Source organism: Pseudomassariella vexata (assembly GCF_002105095.1).
Source record: "Pseudomassariella vexata strain CBS 129021 chromosome Unknown BCR38scaffold_2, whole genome shotgun sequence".
NCBI classification, from domain to species: Eukaryota; Fungi; Ascomycota; class Sordariomycetes; order Amphisphaeriales; family Pseudomassariaceae; genus Pseudomassariella; species Pseudomassariella vexata.
The window spans coordinates 1,694,811-1,716,396 of NW_024467957.1; the positions used below are offsets into that span (position 1 = coordinate 1,694,811).

The window sequence follows — 21,586 nt, forward strand, 5'->3', positions numbered from 1 at the left end:
AAGAGATGGGTGATTCGGCATAAGTTGTGCAATTGTCCGACATATTGTACTTAAACACGGAATTCTCGCTCAGTGTCATGGTGATTTCATACACCACTTGTTCTACGTCACTGAGTGAATGCCATTTTTTTCTTGTCTGATCTTTGTGACATTGTTGGTCAACGACGTGACTGCAGGGTTTTGAGATATTATTGGAGGCGACAGCTGTCAAGTTGTCTTTTCTAACCCTTATAACTCGCAATAAATGAGCTCTGCGCTACCCCATAGCCAGTTCAACACTGAATACTTGAACATGTCCGCGACCACGGTTTGGTTTTCATGTTAGCTCTCCGCGGCTGACCCTTTGCGATGGACCTGCTTGAAGCCGGAGAGAGTGTATTCAGTGGCACACTGGAGTTTTCTCACGTAGATTCCACCGTTGGACACTGAGAGACATGATAAAGCCACCGGTTTATGTGATTGGTATCTAAAACTAGATTGCAAGGGTATAGAAAGTCCAATGGTATCTCACGCAAGTGGCCAAGGCGAGGCACACGTATTCCAGAGCACCACGTACAACCTGACTGCGCTATTAAAGGCACATGCAAGACGTGTGTTAAAATGCTCCAAACTGCCGAAGATGTTGTTACGCGTCTCGAAAGACATCTTAGATCAAGGCTCGCACCATGCGCATGGGAAGGTTCTTCCACGTCTTCTCGGGCATCGGCTCCTCATCATCAGGTTCCATCATGCGTGCCCCGGATCTGAGGTCCATCTCGTGGACCTTGACGTACAAGGCCCAGTTTCTGGTCCAGATCTTCCAGCCCAGGTAAAGGACTATGACAATTGGGCATGCCATGTAGCCCTTGAAGAAGGTCTGGGCGTCAGGAACGGCATCGGGGCTCGGCTGGGCCATGTTAGCTACTTCGTACTGAATACTTATATACACACGGGAGAAGCAACTTACGTAGAGGGAGTTATAGAAAGTGGCAACCAAGCAAAGGCAGTTAAGGAACAGCCCAATGTAGCTACCGTAGACACCAAGAGCAGGCTTGTACGGGATCTGGGCGAGGCTGAAGCCCTGGGCCTCCCAAGCATAGCGGAATCGGATGTGCGTCAAGCAGATGGTACCCCACACGAAGAAGTAGGACAGACCGGACAGAGATAGCAGCCAGCTAAAAACCTCGCTTTGCGACTCGGCCTCACCGACGAAGGCCAGCAGACCGAAGACAAGCTGGACAAGGATACACCACAACGGGCGGCCCTTCTTGTCGACGTATGACAGGAACCCAGGGGCCATACCGCGCTCGGCCATTGCCTGCATGGTACGGGTCGAGCCAAAGGTGCAAGAGTTGGCGACGCTGATGACGGAGATGGTGATGACAGCGTTCATAACCGAAGGAAGACCCTTGATGCCGGCATCCTGAATAGCGATAACGAAGGGCGAGGCCTTAGTGTCAGCACCAGACGAACCAACGAGACGCGGGTTGTCGGAGCGAACGATGAGACCGAGGATGAACAGGTTCACGATATAGAAGAAAGCGATACGCCAGAAAACCTGCTTCGTAGCCTGGGGAATGGCCTTGCGGGGGTTGGCAGACTCGGCAGCAGCCAGACCAACCAGCTCAGTGCCACCGAAAGCGAAAGCGGCCAAGACGAAGACGCCAGCGAAACCGTTGAAGCCGTTGCGGAACGCGCCTGGGTCGTGCCAGTACTTAACCCCCAGGTAGCCCTGGTCACCGACACCGCCACAGTTGATGACGATACCGAGAATGATAAATCCGGTACAGGCGGCGATCTTGATCATGGAGAGGACGAACTCGACTTCACCATAGCCCTTGACACCGAAAAACTGAATAACGGTCAAGACCACGAGGAAGACCGCAACCCAAACACCCATGTTAATGTCGGTTCGCCAAAACTGGATCGTGATGCTGGCGGCGATGAGTTCGAAGGGGAGGACGGTCAGCCAAGCGAGGGCGTAATCCCAGCCCATAGCAAAGCCCCTGGAGACTCAATGTTAGTGCTTGGTGGAATGAGGGACCGAAGTAGAGGGGTTCTCACCAGGAAGGGTCGATGAATCGAACAACGTAGGTATAAAAGGCGCCGTTCACGGGATAAAGCACACTGAGCTCAGCCAGGGCTTGCATGGTGAACAGCAGCATAAAACCGACGATGAGGTAACCGATGATCTGGGCAACATATTGTAAGTGGACAGAAAGATATTATCGAAATATGGGGATCGCATACCAACGCAGCGGGACCTAATACAAGCAGTTAGTTCAGTCTCTCAACTACCTGGAATTTATGACTTCAGTTACTCACCTCCCGTTTGCAACGCGCTTCCTGAGCCAACGAATAGACCCGCTCCGATCGCGCCACCTGGTTAATCATGTTAGTCTTTGTTATGTCTTTTCAAAGTTTGAATAACGCTCAGAGCCATCCATCATCGCGGGCACCGTACCGATAGCAATCATCTGCATGTGTCGACTCTTCAGGTCCTGGTGGAGGGCCTCCCCCTTGTGGACGACACCAACCTCCTCATCAGCAGAGCCCGAGGCAGCATAGAGCTGAGGGTCAACGCCCTTTTGATCATGCTTCTCTGCGTCCATGTTTAAACCTTCTCTGGGAGCGGCCGCAGTTGTTGTCGCAGCAAGGGGACACGGTTGGGGGAACAGGAGAGACGAAACAGCGCAAAGGAATGGAGGGGAGGGGACTGCAACGATATATATATATATAAGTCGAACAGCCACTAGACGAGCGCAGATTTCACCATCGCTCATCTTATCGGGCTTGGAAACGACAGGGTCCTTTTAAAGACGCATCCCATTCTACGACGCTGCAGCAGGCAGGAGCTACCGGTACGGAGCTACCGCAATGAATTGCACACGACAGACCCAGGTAGTACAGGGTAGAGGAGGGTACCTAATCGCCATGGTGTCAGGTACATGGTTCGATGATGATACGCTGGGTCGACCAACAACCAAGACCCCGGATTATGACACACACTACTGATAAGTCGTCGACGGCTGGAACCAGGCTGGAACCAGGCTGATAGGCTAATGAGTTGCGGGTCGTAGACAGAGAGTGATGCTCGCATCATAGTCGACCGTGAAACGTCTAACACTACTGTCATGAGTTCGGTGACATGCGAGGAAAACCACAGTGTCTTCCAAGTCCACAGCCGCGCAAGCTGTGTGCATTCGTGCTTGCTGAATTTTCATCTCGTCTCATCAATACAGAGCTGCTGCTGGCAGGCTTCCCTGGGACGGGGAGAAGAGGTCTGGACCATGGTCATGGATTTGCGATTCTTGCAGAGCTCGGTATTGGACAAAGGTTGAAAGTAGACCCTTGTCAGCCGCCATCAACGAGCTCTGCAAGTGGCCTCGGCCATATTGTGCCCCGTAATATTCCCAACGTGGACTAGCGCACTGATAAGCCAAACACTAATGTAGAAGTTATGTCCGTCTGGTACTCCAGTGCCTGGTCCAACCTGCCTGAGGCATCTTTTCATACCATTCTTACTATTGCAAAGTCAAAAGTAATTAGACCATGGTCACTTTCGAGGCATTGCTGGAAATACACAACACAGCGTATCATCTACCCGCCTTATTGCTAAGCGTCGTGTGTCAAGTATCGATAATGTCGACAAGCTGAGCTTTCTCTTGTTGGCTGACAGAAGCATAACAGAGGTCGATACTATCACTCCGGCATATAGCTCTCGCTAGCCTCAAGCCTCGGTCGTGTGCCCATCAAGATCGACAAACCAACGCTGTCCCGTCTCATTGACGGATTCGTCCTGGTCTTTCACCGGGATCCCAGCAGAGACTTGGCGTTGAGGATGATCGATTTTCTACTAAGTACTGCGTATTTCCTCATTTAAATCACTGCACCGAGCTTGAGACTGACTCGCTAATTACCACGTTACGCACGTTAGCAGGTACCAAGCGTCTGGGCAAGGCGGACTGGGTTTTCCTCTGAGCAGGTATGAACTGGTCAGGCAACAAACGTCCACCGAAGGCATTACTGGGCGCATTTCATCAAGTACACCTGCTAAAGCGGGCACCTGCGCTCCATCCTCCAACCGACCTTCCCCAGCCAAATCCTCGCTGGGTTTCACGCATTACGCCCCGCAATACTTCATGTCCTGGCCAATGAGAGTGGGAGACCATACGACATATAAGCCACGGTGATATACATTGTGCTGCAGCGACATTGGTACAAGTCAAAGTTGTCCGCCACTATCTTTGTGCGACCTCGTCCAACCCTCCATTCTCTCCACCGCGGCCCAATAGAAAGGCGCTGTGGCTTTTCCCAGAATCCTTCCATCAAGATTCTAGCGCTTCTAGAAGATGCAAGTAAGATGTCGACCAATTTGGCGGCAATTCTGAGTATCTCCAATCGGAGGTGTAGACTGTCGGGGACTACTTGCACGAAATCAATGATATAAGCCATGAACAGACAAGCCCCCAGCCACTTGGCCAATCATGAGTTAGCCCCGAGAAGCCGGGCTATATCACAGCTGGGATTCATTTTAGCGACCGGGGGCGAACATAGATTCGACGGCCATGTATAGGACCCTGTTGTGTCTCTTAGAGGTCAATGGGTAGCGTCCTAACATTTGCAGGTGCAAGCTGGGCGGCCTTGCCCAGCACCCTAGCGCTTCGGTTGCAGTATTGGCTCACTCACCTGCACGCAAGCCGGAACTTGAGATCTTACCGATTAGTTCAACTGAAGCTTATCTGGATTCGCGAAGCGCCAACCTTCTAGCCATTCTTGGCCGAATCTGCTTGCACAAGACTAACCTTGACTGCAGCGTAATCAATTCCAGTCTTGTGTACGGCCGTTGTCTTCGGTGGACGTGGAAATACAGCGGAGAGCCTTAGAACGAACAACGTTCCTGATGTTGCATAGCCCGTCTGGGCCTCGGTCAGCAGTCAGCTCCTACTACCTGCGTGCGAATCCTGGCATTCTCGGGCGGCATGTCGGTTTCGCGTGGATGTCGAAACTCACCTCTATCTTCATATCGCCGTCCGATTGCTTGCCGCTCTGCCTTGCTCGGTGTCGCCGAAGGTATGGGAACGAACGGGAGTGGTGCGATACGTACGAATACGGCCTGCAGGCGATTCCCAGCTGGAGAATTCGCTCCTTCATTGAGACGCACCACCAGCGCCGCTCCGCCCTTGCACCCCCTCAAATCCTGAATAGGTATCTAGCACTCTCATCGGTTAGTTCGCCAAACGCAAACGTTTCCCGCCACCTGGGACGGCGCTAGCTCAGTCTTTCTCTTGCACGGTATCGCGATTGCTTCTTATATCTTTTGTGTGAGCTCTTTTCTTGCTCTTCAAGCACCGAAGTCATTAGCTTGTCTCGGTCAGGCGAGACTCAGCTAGGGTTGCGCAGGGCTCTCTGGATGCCTTGTATCACGTATGCAACATTGGAAGGTCATGCCTCGCAGTTCGTCTAACCCGTAAGAGTTTTGCGAAGTCGGTATCCCATTGTGGAAAAGAGTTCCGTACCTCATTTTACCTTACCAGCTTGATGCTGGGCAGTTATAGGATCAGCCTCGAGTCAGCTCCCCTGCGGGGCTAACGTGCGCCCTATCACATTGGATTGTGCTGATGAGGTGGTGTTAGCTATGTTTGGTGGTCGGACCGTAAAACGGCCCTAATTGGGCCATACCAATGGCAATGTAGATCTGGCAGGATTCTACTATATTGTACGTTTCGGAGGCATTAGAGAGAAGTTCTTCAGGCGGATTTCAACGGTGTACACTGTCTATGACCAAATCCCTCCCAAATCGGTAAACTCATAATACGGCAAAATTCATTCCAACACCTTCAGGACGAGCATGCACTTCCACAAGCCCCTTCTCAAACATCCTCAACCAGACGGCATCCGCATTCACCACTTCGAGCACCTCTCTTGCTTCGGGCATGGACGCGAGACTGTCCGCTAAGAGATCCAGTATCTGTTCGAAAACATCATCTTCGACGCGGACGAACGAAACCAGGGCCACGAGCAGCTTCTGCACCGCTTCCCATATTTGAGCGGCTTGAGTGAATTTCCCAAGACCTGAATACGTGACCGCGTCGCTTGTTTGACTTGTGCCCTTCACATTCATCGCGTTCATTGAGCGGATGGGTATAACCAAGCCCGAAGCGACTCCCGCGCCCTTGTTGCCCGTTTTGTTTTGACCTCTCCCAGCCCCGGGCCCCTGTTTGACATTGGACTTCGCTCTTATGCACCACTTCCCCAGACCATCGAACCATTCGGTCTTGAACCGGGTGCTGAGGAAGTCGCCGGCACTCGCGCACAAGGCGGATAGGGCCTTACAGGCTGAAACCACGACAAACGGTTCCGGGTCATACAATCGAGAGATCAAAACTGGCCATAAAGAATTGACCAATGGAAGGAAGGTGACTTCATCGGACGACAGAGTCGGGCAGACGTTCGTTAGTAGATCTAAGAGTGATTTCCGTAACGTAGGGGTCGGGGAGGTCAAGTAGTGCTGAGTCAGGTTCGTGATTCGTAACAGCAGGGCATAAGTAGGGGTTTTTGGCACGGGGTTTTCCTCAACGGCCTGCCCTGGCTCATCTGTCTCTTCCTTCTCGTCATTTTCTTCTTGGAAATGCGAAGTCTTGCTAGTCGTCCACGGTGTTTTTGGATGGCTCGAGGCTGTCTGTTCGTGCTTCTCTTCCAACCGTTTCCGTTTCCTCTCTGAGCGCTGGTCCAAGATTTCGCCAATGTCCTGAATTGTAGCCAACGGTGGGACCTGCTTGCGGTGATCTGATCTAGCCCGAGAATCATCTCCCAGTAGCATCTGGTCGGATACAGAACCTTGATGCACTATTTCTACAAGTACGCTGAAAAGATTCTCCACGAATAGCGGATAGCCGTGATAGTTGTCAAGCGCCGCGAATATAGATGCTACGACATCATCGAGGAAAGGAATGAGCTTTGGGCCAGTAAGCTTAACCATCATACGCAAAACTTGAGTCGAAGCCGGAGAAATGTCGAATGTATCGAGTCGTAGGGAGATGGAGTTCACCATATAGTCGACGTTGTCGATGATCAAGTCGGCCACGTTGGAGTACCCAGAAGAAGCGGCTATGCTGTTAAGGCTGACGATAGAATGCTCACGTAGTTGGGGAACCGTAGAGCCTAAGAAGGTCGCAATGGGGTACAAGACATCAATCAACTCCGGGCGGAAGTCAGCTCCCATCCTTGATGCCACGAAAGTGGTCACTTCCAATGCCAACGCTTTCATTCTCCAGTCCAGTCCTTCTTCATTGCCGGCTGAGTCTAAGACCGCAACTGAGAAGGTGTATAATTCCTGCAAGGCGTGTTCGGGTTCGTCCGTCAACAACGCGATCGAGCTCAGGTCCAGGAAATCGTCAAGGTCCGAGGATTGCGCCAAGCCAGACTTCACGAGCTCAAATGCGAGCCAATACGATGCGATCTGGTTGTTGCCGGTAGACCCGCGTACATAGTCCAGCATATCCGCCGCCAGCCTTGTTTGATGGAGAAGGGAGCCGCTTTTGGCGATGAGGCCTACGAGTTCCAGTCGTGTAGAGGTCTGGGTTACCTCAGACATCAAGACTGGCTGGAAGGTATGAGTGGCTCCTGCACTCACCAAACCTCCGCTGTTCAGCTCAACTCCGCTGGAGGTCATCTCTGCCAGATAACTTGATGATCTGGTTGACGCAATGAGGGCGGTAACGCTGTCCCTCAGAGATGCAGCCAGAGAGTCACTTAAGGTTGTTGAGTCTATTCGGAGCGTGCTCATGAAACGCTGTCCTTTCCGTAGATTATGAATTGCCTGTCGCTTAACCTCATCATCGCTTGATTGCATGACCCGTGGTAGAGCGGTTACCCAACTGTACACTGTCATCTTGATAGTATCAGTGAGCTCCGGAAATATGCTGGCCAAGTCTGACAAGCTTGTATTCAAACTCGAGCTCAGCAACGATTGGTTGTCGCTTTCCGAAGAAAGGATCATGGCGGATTCGACAATAATAGGCGTGCAGGTCGCTAGTGACTTGTGGCACTCATCCAGTAATACGAGGCAAAGTCTTTCCAGCGCAACTTGGACGTCTTCAGAGCCGTGGCTGCGCAGTTTGAACACATTGGCAAGGGCAAGCTTGACTTGGTCAGCCGTTGCCCTTAGCCACGAGGCCGTCAAGACTTGACCCTCTGTTTTTGTTTCACTACTGCCATCGCTCTGCTTCTTCACGATCCCCATCGTCTTCATGTCACCCAATACGCCGACTAGGACAACTTTCAACACCTCAATGCCTTTCACGAGCACCCTCTTGGGCGTTTTCCATGCTGTCGGTGGTGTCAAAAGTCTGCTGAGGGATGATACCGTGCCGGGCAAAAACGTCGCTGCGGCAACAGGGTCCTTAATCGCGTTTAACAGAGCCTCCAGAGACAGCAGGGCCTCAAGCTGGATGTCTGGGGTCACGCCATCGGTGGTCGCACCCAGCACAACTGTTACCGTATGCCCGAGTGCCGGTATCGAATCAGCTTCCACAAGAGATGCTGCACCAGAGGCTGATGATCCCGTAGCTCTGACCAGGGAGGTGAGTGCTCTGAAGGCTTCCAACTTCAATTCCTCAGGCACGGTCTCGCTTCTCTTCTTGCCAGGTACACCATCGAGGATGAAGGTGATCAAAATAAGTAGTTGCTGTGAAAGCTCCTTAGGTATTTTGCTCCTCCATCCATCTTGAATCAAGATCCTTAGGCATTTCACCGTGAGCTCCGTCATCCTGGTGGAATGCTCGTGCTGGCTTCGCAATATGTTGGAGAGCGGAAAGAAGACATAGTCGGCCAGTTTCTCATCCAGCACGGATGCATCTCGGTTAACCTGAGATTCCAGCAGGTTCGAAAGCTCTTCGGTCACTGTGATCAAGTCGTTGGAACGAGCTTTCTTATCCGAGGACCGTATCGCGAGGTTGTTGATGGCAACACATCGCGGTTTAAGCTGCTTGGAAGTTAATGGCTTCGTTCATCATGTGCACTGTGTGCGCGGACACACCTCTTTGAAAAACGTGTTCCGCGCCGACGATGGATTAGAGGCCATGTCGACGTAATCTCATCTTGGCATAGACCGGACTATCCAGAATATATTCAATGCGGCTCAGCGCCGTGTCAGGTCGACATAAATTGGGCGTTGTTGACCTGATGGCTGCTCAGATGCCCCAAGAAATGTGGAAGGTGCCAGTCAGATGAAAACGCGATACAGTGAACATGCGGCTCTGATACTGTCCACAGGCTGCCGTGACGTCTATCTAGCGGGCCGTCTAAAATAGCCATTCCATTGGCTAGAATCTTAAATGCGCTAGTCAAATTTGATTCGCCCCATAGTGATACGTGAATAAGAGCAAGAGCAGCTTGAAACAGCACTGATGTCCGTTATGAAGCCACCAATACTGAATTGTCAGGTATTCAGTCAAGAGATATAATCCTCAATAGTTAAAAGACGAACAGGGATTCAAGAACCGGCTTCTCTACAACGCGCCCCGAGGAAACATCCCTTGTGTCCAAGTTATAACGTCGCTCCACTAAAAGTGGGGATTCTCATTCTGAAGTCATCTACTTACTAAAGCTGATCGGCGGGTGGAGTATCTACGAGCTAAACACTACCCAAGTGTCATATCACGACAACATTCGTCGTAGTTGATTCGCTATATTGCCGCGCTGCAAGTAGTGACGAATTTGTTACTAGAAGGTCTCTTGCGACTGCCCTCAATCAGAACAATGTCGTCCGACCGGCCCTTTCCCACCATTGTGCATCCTTTCTCTTCATTTCCTTCACCCACATCCCACGCTTGCGCCTACGAGGTTGGGTTACCATCCGCTCATAATGCCCTTGTATTCATCGGCGGATTGGGTGACGGGCCGCACACAGTTCCGTACCCACGCGCTATCGCGAAGGGATTAGAGCAGCACGCCGACCTGGACTATTCTGTGTTCGAGTTCAGAATGACTAGTTCCTTCAACGGGTTTGGGTTCTCGCGACTAGCCAACGACGTGGCCGACATATCGGCCTTGGTCAAATACTTGCGCGGCATTGGAAAGAAGCGGATCGTCTTGATGGGTCATTCAACAGGTACTCAGGATTGCATGGAATACGCCTCGCCTTCGTATGCCAATGCCTCTGTGAACGGATTCATCCTCCAGGCACCGGTATCGGATCGAGGCGCCATCAAGATGATCTGGACCGAAGAAGAGCTAGAGAAGAGCTTGGAACTCGCAAAGAGCATGGTGGCGGCCGGGAAGGGCCATGAGCGGATGCCCCGGGAGCAGCTTCCGAGCGCGTACTATGACACTCCAATGTCGGCGTTTCGCTACTATGCTTTATGTGCGGTCGAGTAAGTCCGTGCCTTATCATGTCCTCGAACAGGTTGTCACTGATTATGGAACTACAGCGGCGAGGACAATTATTTTGACCCTGACCTCCCCGACAATGTAATCGAGCCCTACTGGAAGCGGTTTGACAAGCCGTTGCTTATTCTGCAGTCGGGCGAGGATGAGTACGTGCCTGCTTCGGTGGACAAAGCTGCTCTGGTGCAGCACTGGAAGTCACTTTGCAAACCTGGTATTGCCAGCGACCTATCCGGTCCAATTCCGGGAGCGAACCATAGAGTCGAAGAGCCAGAGTCGGAAGCATGGTTAACGGACACAGTGATTAAGTTCCTGAAGAGCATCCAATAAGCATACCATTACGGGGATGCGGCTGTGTGGTGGATTCGTTCTGTCTGCGTTTCACAGCGAAGGCCTCCATTTAACGGAACTATTCAGAAAGCCAAGAAACTGTACGTGACTTAAAATGCTACCTCAAATATCGAGAACGGGATTGCAACCTGCCACACCCACCGTCAAATTTCGTCGATCAGCTTGGGCAGATGATGGCCAGCAAGGAATATCGCCTCGGACCTTCTGCCTAATTGTGATTTCCGTGCCAAACAACGCATCTTCATTGTTTTGTGGCGCAATGAAAGTACCATTAGGTACTGATTCTTAAGATTTGGTCTTGTTTGCTTACGAAGGTCGCCGGAATTCGAGGTCGCCGATCAAGAGCCTATCTCATTTTCTCGGCGACAAATTTGGCATCGCCGACTTTACGAACACCGGCGCCCATGTCCATTTAACCAGCTTCAAATGATGACTCTTCCTTTAATCATTTTTAAGAATTTGTCATGAAACGAAAACCACCATATCATTGCATCGTCATCTCAACGTCTCCCAAACATGTGTTACAATGCCACTTGTCCGACTTGCTGTGAGTAATATCGTTCCGGCCTATCCCCTCGTATTGGTCGGTTTTGCTCACAAGTTGAATATCAAGCGAAGCAGTCGTGGCGCGGTTGTGGCAGCCACATCCCGTCTGCGCTCTCGGATTATACTGAGGATCAATGGTGTATCTGCAAGCCGCAGACTATGGTCAATGGCAAGGCATATCCTCCGGCGGCAAAGTTACAAATTTGGGGTATGTCTTGGTTAAGCAACTATTTAAGTCATGGTTCTAGGCAGCAGGACGGAATAAAGGGCGAATTGTGAAGGTCGGGCTGGAATGGGCCTGCCATACGGCGCTATCCCGGTCCAACAAAACTACAGCTATATCGTGTTCACTTCTGTAACAATAAGTGAGGTGTGAGTAGAGGCCAGGCACAATCGTCAATTCCTAACGCCAGTATCAATTAGGTACAAAGAAGGAAACTTGCCCGTCCAAGAGTCCTTGGTGCTTCGAGCACTATTTGAGTGTCCTAGAAGGTTTTGTTGAAACGCCATCAGATCGTCATGATCTCGCCCGTGTGACGGGCTCACTGCGAAACTATACAGCTCAACATGGCCAAATACTGTTAATTATCTAACTGAGGAGGAAAGTAAAATAAGCGAGTTTTCCGAGAACACAAACTATGTTTTTATATGCCCTCGATGGTTCCTTTGTTGGATCCGGACGCAAGGTTCTTGCAGCTCCGGATCCCATTTCAGGCACAGCCTGTCACAGCCCGCTTCTCCAGGCGGGCCCGATCGCGACCTTCTAGCCCATTCGAATTCTAGCTTGTGACAACTTCACCTTGATACTTATTTACAATTGGAAACTGCACACAAGTGCCGTTCGGTTTCTTCATCATCATCAGACATTCCCAAAGTCCCGTTCGTGAAAGTAGGAGAAGAAATTAACTACAGGTACTCCAAAACACCCGTTTTACATATAAGCTTAACAATCTCTATTAGTAATTATATAACAAGGTTACATAATACAATAGGTTGGAAATTTATATATAGAACTTTGATAACATAGTACTTTTACTTATCTATACTTATGTAACGAAACCTCTAATAGTCTAGCTGCGTAAACCACTAAAGAGTCTGTAAGGGTTTGTGCTAGTAAGTAAGTCCTGCTGCGGAGTCCTTTAGCAATAATATCGGGGTCCGACGTATTGTTAGGCAACCTTGGTGGGCTTTGCTAAGACCACCAAGGTTACCACGTGACTTAGCCCTTTGGGACTAAGTCCAACCTTCGTGCTCCATAGGACTAGATAGAATGTCATGCTTTTACAACCTCACAAATATTTGACCACCTTTGCGTGTAACACGTATGGAGTATAGGGCTCTGGGTAACTGAAGTATTCAAGTAGGGTAACTGGGAATAGAGTCGTTGTCAGAGAACAGAATGCCATAGGCACCGGTGGGACGCCGGTGGGGCTCTGGTGTAGGGACGTGCGAGTCATGACACGATATGGAAGTCTTGGTTTGCGGAACAATCGGAGAAGCTAGTGCTCCGCGGCTCCGACGCCGGGTTCTAGCTACCTATGTAAGGGGCGGAGGCCCGGGAAGAAGATAGAGAGAGTAGAGATCAATGCATCATCGTGGGCACCCCTACCTGAGACCGCCAGTGACCACCCGGTGCTACGTAGGAGGGACGCCCGTTACTCCCCATCACTCTGTACTATTGCCTTCGGCCTAGCCGTACCCTGACAGTCGTCAAGGCAGTTTGCCTCACCAATGGGTTAGATTGATGCTTAGATTGATCACTGAAGTAGAGACTGTCTATCTATGAAATGCCTGGGAGTCCTGTCCCTTATATATCCATTCCCTCCTTCACTGATAACTGGGGCCATTAGATCCTTCATGGATACTATTGGTCCTAACTGGATATGTTGGATCATTTCATATCCAAATGATCCACCCTTGTAAGTCACGTGACTTGTGATCCTTTCACTAGCTGGCTCCTCCTGCAGCTAGCCACTCCTGTGTGACTTTCCCCTCCTTCTTTGTCCTGTATCCACTGGGCCTGCCATCGGGCCTGTTGCATTGGTTAGAATCGTAGATTCGTAACAACTTATATTTGCATAGATTTATCAGACCTAGAAAGCTTGGCTCTCTACTCCGTTTTAAATCTAGCATTAACTCTTCTATTTTATAGGCATACTTACGCAGTAGTTTCGTTATACGTGCTTACGACGGGAACGGGGAAAAGGCCTATAGTAGCTGTAGTTATAACAGTGTTTTATAGAATCTAATTAGTGGGATCTACCTAACTAAAAGGTCTCTTTCTATTTTAGTATTAACTAGACTTGTAATTTTTAAAGTACATTATCATGTACCTTATTATATATTGCATTAGCTAGTATAGTTGTCAGAGAACAGAATGCCATAGGCACCGGTGGGTGTCAGGACACTGAACGCAAGACACCGATGGGCCGCCGGAGGGGTGTTTCGGACAAAAGACTCCCGAGTCATGATTACAAAAAAAAATATTAAATACGCCGTAGGTGTTAACCCTCGGTACCTCTACAAGTACTCCCTTAAGGGGCTATAGATGATATAGCGGGCCCTTAAGCCGCGTCGGGCGGTTATACAGGTAAACTTGTAGCCAAACGACTACTAAACCTCCTGTCCCTCCCTAAGTCTGTGCTACAACCCCTGCCTGAACTACCGATAAGCGTGGTAATGTGGCACTTAAATTCGTCCTCAGGGGTGGGATGCTGCTGATGTGCAGAAGATGCTCGACTATTTTTTGTCGCGACAAGTCGTAGTATCTGCTAATTGGGGTTCTCGTCGAGCGTATACATCTCAACCATACGCTCAAGTGGATAGACCGTAACGTGGTCTAGACGCTCGCAAGAATCGCGGCGAGGGGGCGTGCTGCGCGCCTTCTATCGTGAGGGGACGGGTTCGCCGACGAGCGTTATCGGATAGGCGAGGTCCGATAAGGGGCCGGATTAACGATTCGAATTCTGGACCGGCTGTCGAGTTATATTCCGCCGACGTAGTGCTTGACGGTCGACTGGCTAGGATGCTCGTAATCCTAAACTGCACCAATCTCCCTATTATCGCTAGGTAGGCGAAGTCAACAAGGTGGGCAGCGTGCCGTAAGGGTTGACTAAACCCCCTTGTGTGTCAGCTGCGGGATTCGAACCCGCGACTCGTCACCGACCCAAGTGGGCGAGGCTCAAATCGGGACTTATCTACCAGCGAAGTGACCAACTACACCAGCCGACTCATGATTACAATCTATGTGAAGCTTTGGGATGACGAGAGTCAAGATCCTTGGCATCGCCGACCCTGCTGTTATGCCGGGTCCAAGCGGCGGCCTAGCTATCTATATAAGGACCATCTCGAAGTAGGATAGGGAAGGAGCAGAGATCAATGCATCACCGTGGGCACCCCTACCTGAGACCGCTAGTGACTACTTGGTATTACGTAGGAGGGATGCCCGTTACTCCCCATCACTCTGTACTATTGCCTTCGGCCTAGCCGTACCCTGACAATAGTCAAGAAGCTACTTAAAAACTCTTGTGTAAAATATAATCTCAAAGCTAAGTACTATAAAAAACAGATAGGCTAAAGTACTATTTTGTTATTTATCTAACTAGATTATAATTTTCAAAATAAGTTGTTTACAGTGTTATAGTTTAATTCGGTACGAAAATAGAGCGTTTGTATGTAAAACTGGTCTTTTTTGGTCCCTTCGCGCTTCATTGGTAGCCCCGCTGTATCTGAGGAGTGACATCGCCTGTGATCGCCCCTCACTGATTATGCATACTTTGAAGTAACCTAAACTTGGAGCCCCACGTTCCATCCGCGATAAGCTCAGATAATTACCATATGTAATACCGCGTTGTTGAACGGCGGGCGATCAACAATTTACGGGGCCTCGACAGTTGTGGGTGACAGCACTTAGAACAGCGGTATTCGAACGCTGAGGCAAGCTAAACCTCGACTCGTCCGCCCATCATTGCCTCACAGGGTGCAACTTGACTGCCAGCTCGTCAAGATGGCTTTATTGAATCCGTCCTTACTCCGTCTGCTGATCTGCTTGATCCCAATATTCTACGTCTGGAAGTGTCTCTCTTCCCCGCTCCGAAAGTGCCCGGGTCCGTGGTCGTCACTCTTCACATCATGGATTTTGAAATGGCACGAGTTCCATGCCAATCGAACCCGATACGTTCATCATCTACACGTGTTGTACGGCCCTGTAGTTCGGATTGCACCCAATGAAGTCTCGTTTGCATCCTTGGAGGGGATCAAGGAGATATACTGCTCGGGAGGCAGTGGTTATGACAAGACAGAGTTCTATAACCTGTTTCAGGTTTATGGCAGACGAACGATGTTTAGTACGCTGAATAAAGCTGATGTGAGTGATACAGTCCAGCCCTTCTACCCCTTGTATCCTTGACGCACTGAGATATACTACTAGCATGCGAAGAGAAAGAGGATTCTTGCCGATCGATACGCAAATACCAACATCATGCGCCCGGTCGTGTTAGATGGAATCAAAGAGCGTTCCCTGCGATTTATAGGCAGATGCTCTGAGTCTGTGGGTGGGACCGTGGACCTCTTTGTAAGGTTTGAGAATCCGAATGACCAGCAGTAAGAAGCTAATCTTTTCTACTAGATCTGTAAGCAACTAAAGATGTGAATGGATAAGACACCTGATGCTGATGAAGTCCCTTTAGGTCTTCATGACTATGCGTTTGACTGCATCACTCACCATCTATTTCATCCGTATGGCTCGGATTCTCTTCTCAAACAAGGTGATGAGGAGATCATGAAGGAAGTTACCTTTGACGAAAGCCTTAAGAGTCAGTTCTGCAAAGCTACAATACTCACTAGTAGTAACTTACAAAGACAGACCGTCTGCTACAATACTACCATCCGGAGCTACACAAATTGATAGGTAACATCTTGCACTACTTTGCCAAACCAAGACAAACTCCTTTGGCGGACAATCTTGTATTGGGAGCAAGTTCGCGGACCGAGCCGGCGCAATTTACGTTGTTGAGTCGCATGCAAGAAAAGAACTACAATTTGGAACAGCTCGACATGGCTGCTGAATGTCTTGACCACATGGCAGCTGGGATTGACACAACGGGAGGTGAGTAAAACCAAGGCTCTCAATCTTCCGTGAGGAGGTACGCTCAAATCGAATATCTACTAAATGGGGACTGCGACAGACGCATTGTGCTTTCTCATGTGGGAGATATCCCAACCCAACATGATTCATGTCCAGCAACGACTTCAGGAAGAGCTCCGGGACAATCCAGATGTCGAGTTTGACCGGCTCCCATATCTGGACGCCGTAGTTTTGGAGGGGCTGCGATGCTTTCCCGCAATCCCCATGTCTTTACCAAGATACGTTCCCAACGGCGGACGTACCATAGATGGATTTTTCGTTCCCGGAGGAACCATCGTCAGCTGTCAGGCATATTCGACTCAACGGATCGATCAAAATGTTTTCCCGAATCCCGATACGTTCAATCCTGACAGATGGCTCGAGGAAAGAGGCGATCTGGACAGAAAGCGGTTGTTCTTCGCCTTTGCTAGTGGGGGAAGGGGATGTGTGGGGAAACAGTGAGTGATGAGCTCCATACTCCCTTCTGATCATAACTGACAGGATCTTATAGCTTGGCACTGGCCGAGATGAAGACACTACTAAGGGACGTCTACACTCGATTCAAGACGGTGCCGGATGAGACAATGAAGCCGGAGATGATGCAAATGTCGGATCAGTTGATATCTTCCCAACCGCGCGAGCAGAAGTGTTTGATGAGACTCGTGCCACTTCAGAACTGAAAGAGGCAGTGTGAGGCAAAGTCATTCATGGCATGAGATGTTACTTGAAAAGGGTGACTAGACCGTACCGTACCGCCTGGGCACTATAGACGACGGCAGGGGGGTGTTTATCATAAATCGACTTCTGGTTAGGTTTGGATAAAGGTCAAGAAAGGAGAAAGGAGCTATAAACATCTTCGCTTACATCTTTTCTGATAAAACCGATATAATCCTCGATTTTCATGGCTAGGGATGACGTTAGTCAAGTACGTTTGACCATCGGTAGCTGTGGCCCACGTCCATGAAATCACTGCTAGTCTTCACTGCCGTTGACTAGGAAGACCTGCCACTCAAAATAAGATCCAATGTAAGTGGGGGTTTCAATCGATGTATAGTCTGTGACGGCGGAGGGGAGATATGGAAACCAAGTATTTTGTCATGTTTCCGTCTGGTGCGCCGCGTCGACTTCGTCACAAGGAGACCCCGTTTCAAGAACTTCGTCTGCGATAGCAAGTCAAGTCAACGTCGCCGTCATCGGTAGTGATGAAAGGTCATCTTCAAACACTGTCTTCATCTTGAGTTTGGACTCAAAAGTAATTTTGGCTACGAGCAAGGAAAACTGGAAGCTGCACTCACAGATAGCATATGTGATCTGCGTCAAGGTTGAGACTGAGGAAGAAAGTAACCTGTGCACGAATCACCGGAATCTTTACGGTGATACCTGAATCACGTTCCGTCGATATGGAGTCTGACGGTGGACGGTATTATAGGAGTAAGTCACTGTGTGCAGTCACACATATGTCTCCGTGATTTACTCTGGATGTCTAACATTGGACCAGCCCAACGTAGAAGCATTCAGTCCTGAGATCCTATCTGCTCGTCCAGGGGAAAGGGTTCCCCCAAAACTCATAAGCTCCCGGAGCAAAAGCATACTACACGACGTCCCGGTGGCTGGAACCTGTCGGGGAACAGCTCGTGTAGATATTAGTCCATAAACCAGGCCGCCCAACGCTTTTCTCTGCCCGATCTGATACGACAAGACCACTCAGGATGCACGTTTATGTTGGCTACAAGGATTAGCATATACTCTGCAAAGAAGCAACTGATATGGTTGTGAAAAATGGCCATCATCAGCCCATGGGTTCCTTTCCCTTCAGTTACATGTCAGGGACGTGAATGAACCGAACCAGAGTGTTGTCAAGTTGGGTGTTACGTGTATGTCGCTTGCAGCAATTACAAAAACCCCTGGTTTACGGTCGCCCATAGATCATGGTATGGACACTCATTCTTCACAACTGAGGCAGCAGGGACAACATCAACATGGTAACTTGTAGATCCCGAGAGGGTCAGTGCATTGTCCCTATTTGTGCGTCCTACTTGCCACACCAATAAGTCTTTTTTTTTCAGCGTGTGATATATAAGAAAATCCAGTCATGATGGCATTGAACTGGCGGTTTTCATGCCTCCAAAATGCCAGACTCGGACTCCCATAACGGCAACATGGCTGGCTATGCAGATATTGCGAGTGCCAATGATGACGGCAGCAATCAAATCCAGGCAAACATCCCGGCTGCATGTTCTAGAAGCCGGATCGAATCAACGAGATCCTGCAGTGATTGTCACAACCGGACACCTGGACCTGGTACCCAACAGTTGACATGCACGCTGCCTCGCCGCAGTCTCGAAGAACACGTGTAACCGCCAAAGCCATTGTCCCACGCAGGTGATAGATCAATCATGTGTGACAGAGCCATTACCTAACGTGTGCTCTGTGTCCCTCCCACATCGGGACGGGCCTCGATAAGCCGCGTCTTCGGCAGACCCGACCCGACCGCTGCACCCGTGCTTGAGTCATTTCACGCGATATTACCAGCAACATGACATTGGCACTTGTTTGCCAAGGGGTGATAATACACTACAAACAGAGAGCAATATCGTCTGACGTGTCCGAACCAGCCCAGCCGAGAACACTCCGCCCGTGAGATACTCCGACAGACACGTGGAGTAGATCTGTCACAAATGGATCTTCTCGTATTAAGCAAGAGTGATGGGCCGTCATGATAGGAAGCTGGGCACAAGCTTAACAGCTTCGCAGCCCACCTCGATGTTTGCAACCCTTCCCTTGCTTCGGCATCGAGGACCCAAAGAGGGTCGAAATCTCCCATCTCTCAGCGTGCAGCGGCTACCGCTTCTCGATCTGTCAAGGGCAGCATCTGCCAAGACTGTGTCAGAACGTCAGAAGCACGCGTTCGCATGCAGGGGAGGCAGGGGTGGTAGGGATGTGGTCTGAATGGAGAACAAGGTTCTTCACTCTCAAGCCAAGTGCGGGCATGATGTGCACATGGGATTTGCGGATGGGGCTGTAAGAATGGCCAAGAATGCAGTAGTCCAGGGATGGGATTTTACGACGGAGGTTGAGGATGATGATGACGATCATCATCACCATCGTGATCTAGGTAGGTTAGGTTATATACTTACCTAGTTGTGTAATGATGGAAATGCGGACGAGCGCTGTATATGGTGGTTTTCCATGAAACCCCAACGTTGAACCGGTTTGGAAGGGGTTGAAACGCTGCTAAGTACAGAAATGGCGAATTGGCTGGCACATAGTGATGGTGATGAGATAATAGTAACACGCGTCGTCTCACAGCGCCGCGTCGCGGGCCGGGCATCAGCTCTCCCACCGCTACCTCCTGCCGCACTGAACCCCATGATCCTGATGACCAGGTTGCCGGAATTGCAGACTTGCGCCGGATTGGCCGACATGGAATAGATGCTGTGCGATGCAAAGGAAGCGGATCGTGGCCGCGGGGGTAGCATCCGTTGCAGGGTAGCCTTGCGCCCCTAGAGGTTGCTGATCAAACCAAGACGACGCCACTACCCTCCAAAAAGTAGCCGGCATGCGCCCGTCCGCCTGTGCAGCACCTTCATTTTCGACAAGGAATGAAAAGAAGTTGACGTGCATAAAGATACAGAGCGACAGCAACGCTGCAATGCATGCACAAGAGAACAACATGGCGCGGGCAACGTACCGGAGCTGGATACCGCTCGACAGACTGCGACTGCTGGGCGATGCTTCCAACTGACTAGGATTAGATAGATAGAGAGATAGATCTACTACACGGCCGGATCCGTCTCTGCCTAAGAATGACATGTCGTCTAACAGTAAGGCAGCTCTTCCGCCGATGAATTCGATTGATTGATTGAGCCAATGCTCTTGTCTCCTGCTCCGGGCACACGGTGGATCTTGAATGACTCTTGGTGGATCAATGGAGGCATGAGGCAACTTACAATTTGAATGACAGGTCTTATTTTTTCCCTCCAGTTTTTCTTGTCTGTGTCTAATCTGCAAGCCCGCCACAATGGATGGAATCCCCTCATCTGATATCGAAATCGTTCTGTATAACGTAGTACCAACGAGCCACCGCCTATCGCATGGCGCGGGACTCATCGCTCTTTATCGGTTTCAATTCTCCGTGGCTTCTTCTCTGTCCTGCTCCAGATATACTGAATTACTTGCCTGCCGGTTGGGGTTTCCTGTTCAGGGGTGGGATCTCTCGAGGCAGTGATACCCTTGGTTGTCAATGCTTGCTGGGAGCTGGGTTATCCTTCGTCCCATCGTCGAAGCGAGGAAAGACTAGTCAGATTGCGTTGTATTGTATTTGCTGCAGAAGACCTAAACTGCGAGACAGCCCACACGACTGGCTGGATGGAGCTGGGCAATTCTTTCTCTTTCCAACTGCACTGCATTGCCGTGCACTGAGCCGAAAGAGGTAGAGGTCATCAAACAGTCCACCACCACTACCGATCGTGTTGGTCTCTTTGAATAAATCCCACAGGGATGCACGTCATCCTGGTTTGCATACAGCGGCCACACGAAGGCAGGCCTATCACACATTCAACCTACACATGCATACAGTTCGTCTACGGTGTAGCCAAGTAGTCACAAGTATCAACCTTGTCCCAAAGTTGCACACTCATTGAATAGATCCTAATGAAGAAATATGACATCTCAGCTGAAATACACTCTCGCTCGCAGCCCCATCGACGAGCATCTCCACTCGCCCCCCTCCCTCTTTCCACCCTTTCCGCTCCCTCCAACATGACATTCTACCCTCCCGGCGGTCGCTTAGCTGTCGCTGGCTTCACTTCCATTCTGCTCACCGAGCCAGCCCGCTCTTCCTCCGCTCCTTCGCCTTTCGATCCACTCCGCTAGCTAGGTACGAGCCGGGAGCGAACATAACAGGGGGATACCGAATACAGATGAAGAATAGTTAAACCAAAAAATCGTGACAACGTGGAAATGACGCGCAAAAGAAACGTAAAACACGAAAACAATAGACTGCCACGGCCAATGATGCTCTCGTCTCATCTCCCTGATCTACTCGGCCGCGTGACGATATCGGCAAAACCCAAAATTGATGATAATGAGACCCGCGAGCAAAATAAAGACAAAGTGCCACACCAATGATCGCTTGACCCTCGTAAACATGTACCGCCGGCTATGCATTTCAAAAACGCTGCCTCTCTTTTTGTG

The 21,586-nt window shown here is 50.2% G+C and overlaps 5 protein-coding genes and 1 non-coding gene across 6 annotated transcripts; 3 read left to right on the plus strand and 3 right to left on the minus strand.

Moving 5' to 3' along the window:
- Positions 1-646: 646 nt before the first annotated feature.
- Positions 647-2,591, minus strand: BCR38DRAFT_333866 (amino-acid permease inda1; the record flags this gene model as incomplete). The annotated part of the gene is made up of 6 exons (XM_040855266.1): positions 647-886; positions 947-1,985; positions 2,044-2,171; positions 2,230-2,243; positions 2,305-2,361; positions 2,444-2,591. 6 exons carry the CDS (start codon positions 2,589-2,591, stop codon positions 647-649), a joined length of 1,626 nt encoding a protein of 541 aa, XP_040719930.1.
- Positions 2,592-5,788: 3,197 nt separating this feature from the next.
- Positions 5,789-9,064, minus strand: BCR38DRAFT_405634 (HEAT repeat protein; the record flags this gene model as incomplete). The annotated part of the gene is made up of 2 exons (XM_040857975.1): positions 5,789-8,965; positions 9,020-9,064. 2 exons carry the CDS (start codon positions 9,062-9,064, stop codon positions 5,789-5,791), a joined length of 3,222 nt encoding a protein of 1,073 aa, XP_040719931.1.
- A 464-nt stretch (positions 9,065-9,528) lies between these two features.
- On the plus strand, positions 9,529-11,160 carry BCR38DRAFT_463421 (dolichol-phosphate mannosyltransferase). The gene is made up of 2 exons (XM_040862640.1): positions 9,529-10,355; positions 10,413-11,160. The coding sequence occupies exons 1-2, from the start codon at positions 9,742-9,744 to the stop codon at positions 10,696-10,698; spliced, it is 900 nt and encodes a 299-aa protein (XP_040719932.1). The 5' UTR covers positions 9,529-9,741; the 3' UTR covers positions 10,699-11,160.
- BCR38DRAFT_420623 (uncharacterized protein) lies at positions 11,161-11,995 on the plus strand. Its single transcript, XM_040859395.1, has 2 exons — positions 11,161-11,266; positions 11,333-11,995. Exons 1-2 carry the CDS (start codon positions 11,236-11,238, stop codon positions 11,542-11,544), a joined length of 243 nt encoding a protein of 80 aa, XP_040719933.1. The 5' UTR covers positions 11,161-11,235; the 3' UTR covers positions 11,545-11,995.
- A 2,397-nt stretch (positions 11,996-14,392) lies between these two features.
- Positions 14,393-14,495, minus strand: BCR38DRAFT_t69. Its single transcript has one exon. It is a non-coding gene; the product is annotated as a tRNA-Thr (tRNA).
- Positions 14,496-15,064: 569 nt separating this feature from the next.
- On the plus strand, positions 15,065-17,414 carry BCR38DRAFT_420635 (cytochrome P450). Its single transcript, XM_040859396.1, has 7 exons — positions 15,065-15,631; positions 15,695-15,838; positions 15,879-15,882; positions 15,954-16,079; positions 16,130-16,372; positions 16,452-16,848; positions 16,902-17,414. The coding sequence occupies exons 1-7, from the start codon at positions 15,272-15,274 to the stop codon at positions 17,068-17,070; spliced, it is 1,443 nt and encodes a 480-aa protein (XP_040719934.1). The 5' UTR covers positions 15,065-15,271; the 3' UTR covers positions 17,071-17,414.
- The last annotated feature ends 4,172 nt before the right edge of the window (positions 17,415-21,586 follow it).

Coding starts and splice junctions, on each gene's coding strand:
- BCR38DRAFT_463421 (XM_040862640.1), top strand. CDS start 9,742: ATGTCGTCCGACCGGCCCTTTCCCACCATTGTGCATCCTTTCTCTTCA. Junction 10,356..10,412: donor TATGCTTTATGTGCGGTCGA/GTAAGTCCGTGC, acceptor ATGGAACTACAG/CGGCGAGGACAATTATTTTG.
- BCR38DRAFT_420623 (XM_040859395.1), top strand. CDS start 11,236: ATGTGTTACAATGCCACTTGTCCGACTTGCT. Junction 11,267..11,332: donor TGCCACTTGTCCGACTTGCT/GTGAGTAATATC, acceptor TTGAATATCAAG/CGAAGCAGTCGTGGCGCGGT.
- BCR38DRAFT_420635 (XM_040859396.1), top strand. CDS start 15,272: ATGGCTTTATTGAATCCGTCCTTACTCCGTCTGCTGATCTGCTTGATC. Junction 15,632..15,694: donor GTACGCTGAATAAAGCTGAT/GTGAGTGATACA, acceptor ATATACTACTAG/CATGCGAAGAGAAAGAGGAT. Junction 16,849..16,901: donor AGGGGATGTGTGGGGAAACA/GTGAGTGATGAG, acceptor AGGATCTTATAG/CTTGGCACTGGCCGAGATGA.